The sequence below is a fragment of the Pseudophryne corroboree genome, chromosome 10 (assembly GCF_028390025.1).
Source record: "Pseudophryne corroboree isolate aPseCor3 chromosome 10, aPseCor3.hap2, whole genome shotgun sequence".
NCBI classification, from domain to species: Eukaryota; Metazoa; Chordata; class Amphibia; order Anura; family Myobatrachidae; genus Pseudophryne; species Pseudophryne corroboree.
The window spans coordinates 189,873,460-189,877,645 of NC_086453.1; the positions used below are offsets into that span (position 1 = coordinate 189,873,460).

Here is a 4,186-nt window from a genome sequence, read left to right on the forward strand (position 1 = left end):
GCTAACCAGCGATGACCAGTTGCATCTAATTTGGCCGTCGTTTGTACATATGTCAATGGATTATTATCCGTATGAACTTCAAAGTTCGTCCCATATAAATAGTCGTGAAACTTATCGACTACACTCCATTTCAGGGCAAGAAATTCTAATTTGTGAACTGGATATCGTCTTTCACTACTAGTGAGCCCTCGACTGATGAAAGATACTGGCTTCAATTCTTTTTGATGCATCTGATACAAAACTCCTCCCAGTCCATTTAATGATGCATCTATATGCAGAACGTAAGGTAGCTCAGGATTTATATAATTTAGAACAGGAGCAGTTGTTAGTTTCTGTTTCAACGCCATGAAGGCAGCCTCACACTCAGGTGTCCATCGCACTCCAAAGGGTTCATTAACTTTATATCTGGGTATCCGCTGTACTTCCGGCTTATGTCCTATATTCTTCTTCTTATTAGAGGGAGGATATCCTTTCGTAAGATCAGTCAGAGGCTTGGCAATGTTAGAGTAATTTGAGACAAATCGGCGGTAATACCCGCAAAATCCCAAGAAAGATCTTAATTCCTTGAGTTTAACTGGACGGGGCCAATTCTTGACAGCTTCCACTTTATCGGGATCAGTAGCCACTCCTTCCCTACTAACTATATGACCTAGGTATTTCACCTTGGACTGACATAAATAACATTTCTCCAGGGACAATTTTAATCCGGCTTCCATCAGCCTCTCTAGAACCTTGAGGAGTCGGTTGTTATGCTCTTGTAATGTGGCTCCAAAAACAATGATATCATCTAGATATACAATGACCTCACGGTAATTCATGTCTCCTACTGTTTTTTCCATTGCCCTCTGGAAAGTAGCGGGGGCCCCTTTAACTCCTTGTGGCATTTGTTTGAATTCAAAGAACCCAAGAGGGCATATAAATGCGGTTTTTTCCCGATCTTCTGGTTTCATAGGAATTTGATAAAATCCGCTTCTTAGGTCCAATACTGAAAACCATGAACTCCCTTGCAAGCAATCCAGCGCCTCATCTACTTTCGGTACTGTGTACTGATCCGATACAGTCCTCAGATTTAACGTTCGATAGTCTACGCACATTCTTATGTTTCCATTTTTCTTTCGAGCAATCACTATAGGGGATGCATAGGGACTTCTAGATTCTATAATCACTTGGTTTTCTAGTAGACCTTTGAGGTGTTGTCTCACATCTTCGAAATCTGCTGGGGAAATTCTTCTAGATCTCTCACGGAAAGGTGCTTCATCTGTTAATCTGATGCTGTGTTCTACTCCTTTAGCCTTTCCAAGGTCCCATTCTCCACTAGAGAAAGCCTGGCTTCTGGATTCTAGCTCCCTGATTAACGCAGACTTTTCCCTTTGGGTAATATCACTCCCCTGAAAACATGAATCAAATTTGTCTAGCCATCCAATTGAACTCTTTTTTTTCTCTTCAGATGATACACAATAAATCGCAACCGAATGCTCATCTTCCTTCTTGTGCCATTCAGTGAGGATGTGATAAATCCTGGTGTTAGTTCCAATTATCACAGGGGGTTCATCTCTTCCTTCAGGAATCTCAGGACACACCAAAGCAAGAAGAGGCACTTGTAACCCTACTCTGTCATGGGCATTTTTGTTAAACTCCAGGGTAACTTCTACATACCCCAAGTATGGGTATTTGTCCACACTCAAACCCCATATTACCAAACCACTCAACGGTTGAATGGGTACATCAGGGAGGTTAAGGTCATACCAATTTTTGAATATAATAGAGACTTGAGAACCGCTGTCTATTAAAATTTTGCAGGGACACCCATTTATTGTTGCTGTTACTAATGGAGCAGGTCCAACAAGTCCTTCAGGTAACCTCCCATTCCACCAGGAATTCCCCATGGCACAATTACTGACTTCTAGGGGGCCTGTGTGGGGTCCACAGACCGCCCCCGACCGTTTCCCGACCCTGGCTCTCGATCTTGACTCTCATTTGAGGTTCCCGAATTATTTCGGTTCATACTTCTTGCATTACACTCAAAGGCTCGGTGTCCGGTTCTTCCACATCTAAAACAACCTCGCCCATAATTATTATTTCCTCGACCTTGACTCCTCACTAGGGGGTTGTTATCACTAGAAGACCTTTGAGAAGAACCCGTGGAGCTGGTACTTTGCGATGTAATAAACTGTTCAATTTTTTTATTCTGTTCGTCCATCATTTTTAGTATTCTATCTTCAAAGGTATTGATTTCGGCCACCGGCAGAACCACCTTAACCTTTTTCACAACCTTCTCCCTCATTTCTATTAACACTTCCTCCTGTTTCACCTCTTTCAATAATTCATTAAAGGTGGGAGAAGGTTCTCTAACACCCGAACACCTCAATTTCTGGGCAACAGGATCTATAGTGGAAGCACCCCGCAGTAGTTGTTTCATCCTGCTTTTGTCAACGTCTTCTTTAGCTATGCCTCCTTTATCTACTATCTTGTATAATAGTTTGTCTAGTCTTATTAAAAATACGCTCAACTTCTCCCCTGATTCCTGAAATGTATGATGCAGTCTGGAAGTAAGATCTCCTACATCTTCGAGCGTCCCATATGCATAATCCAATGACTCAAAGTATGTATCTAAAGTGGCATTGGGATTGCTACGCCTAGCAGCTTGTATGATCCCCATAGCAGGTCCCCTCAGGCTTTCTACAACTCGTTGTCTTTTAATGCGATCCGGGCACTGCCACTCTTCTGTTTGTTGCACCGCAGCTTCTTTCCAAGCCTCATACGTTTCTTCCCCTGCTGGCACTGGGATAATTCCAGAAAATATCCGCAACCGTCGGTAACTTCCTTCATAATGCCACCTCTCTAGTTGGGTCACTACTCTATCCATGACAGCTTCAAACTGGTTGTTTTCATTCGTATTATCATTACTATTATGAGCATCTCCCCCTTCACCGCTCTCTTCACCTCTATTAGAGTTGCTCTGTAAAGAGCCAACAGCAGCCGATATGGGTGCGCTAGTAGCTTCTCTATCCTGCGTATTAGGCCAAACGACGCTCCATCTCCTTCCAGACTCTTCACTAGCTACCACTACTGAGGGTATTACTTCCGCGTCCAATTCTCTGTCTGTCTCTATCAGAACAGCCACTGTTCTTCCCAATCCTCCAATCCACTTGTCAACAATCTTGGGTCTAAATACTCCATATAACATTGCTAATCTCTCTGTGATTTCTTCATCAGAAAACTCCGTAAAGTTTCCCCCTATACTTAAACATTTCTTGGGATCTTTCCCTTTCCTACAACACCAATCACTTATATCTTCCTCGGTAAGTTTCTCCATTGCTATTTACTGAGTAGTGAGGCCCTAGGATCTCAGCAGTGCCTCCAGTTGTAACCCTTCTTTCGAACTGACAATTGGATTTGATATATTATAGTGTCAAAGGGTAATTATACTATAGCTGTGCCTCCACTCAAGCTTCTTATCACTAGTATGTATGTAGTGTGGTGAGGCTTGCTTGAGTAAGCCTAAACCTTGTATATAGTTAGTGTTATGGATTGTTAAGATAATAGATAATATACACATATATGTACTTAAATACCTGTCTCTTCTGTCTTCCAGACTTTTTCAACCTGTTATCTTCAGTAGGACTCAGAAAACGGTAAGTATAATACAAAGAATACTTTAATATAATAATAACATAACCATTTCATCGGATAATATTGGATAATATATTATGTATAAACACCACTATACAAATATCTTGCATGCAATATAAAAAACCCAAAAAAAAGGGCACCCAAAGTGCCAGAGTGACCCGGGTACTCTAGTTATACAATACCACATATATTATAGTGCACTTTTTAGAGCTCATGTATATACAATACGATTTTTTATTTAGTAATAGCAACACTCCTTCTGGATTTGTTTAGTGAGAGTGACACAAAGTCCCGGTAATCACTTATGCTGTTATTACACTATTACTATTCTTGGAGTCTTTCGCGCAGTTTGAGATTAATTTGTCTCTCTACTATATCTCATCCTCAATGCATTAAGTAATAGTGAGATATACTAATGACTTTGAGCTATAAATAGGATAAATGAGTATTAGCACTCCTCTTTATGTTTCAGAACTAGTCTATATTTAACGCTCCAAAAGGTGTCTTTATCTTCCCAGTTCATGTAGATTTTAGTAGAGATGAAGATAAGGTG

At 40.9% G+C, this 4,186-nt stretch overlaps 1 protein-coding gene across 1 annotated transcript; it reads right to left on the bottom strand.

The window, feature by feature from the left end:
- Nucleotides 1-1,903: 1,903 nt before the first annotated feature.
- Nucleotides 1,904-3,316, bottom strand: LOC134965260 (paraneoplastic antigen Ma1 homolog). Its single transcript, XM_063941753.1, has one exon. The coding sequence runs from the start codon at nucleotides 3,314-3,316 to the stop codon at nucleotides 1,904-1,906; it is 1,413 nt and encodes a 470-aa protein (XP_063797823.1).
- Between the last annotated feature and the right edge of the window lie 870 nt (nucleotides 3,317-4,186).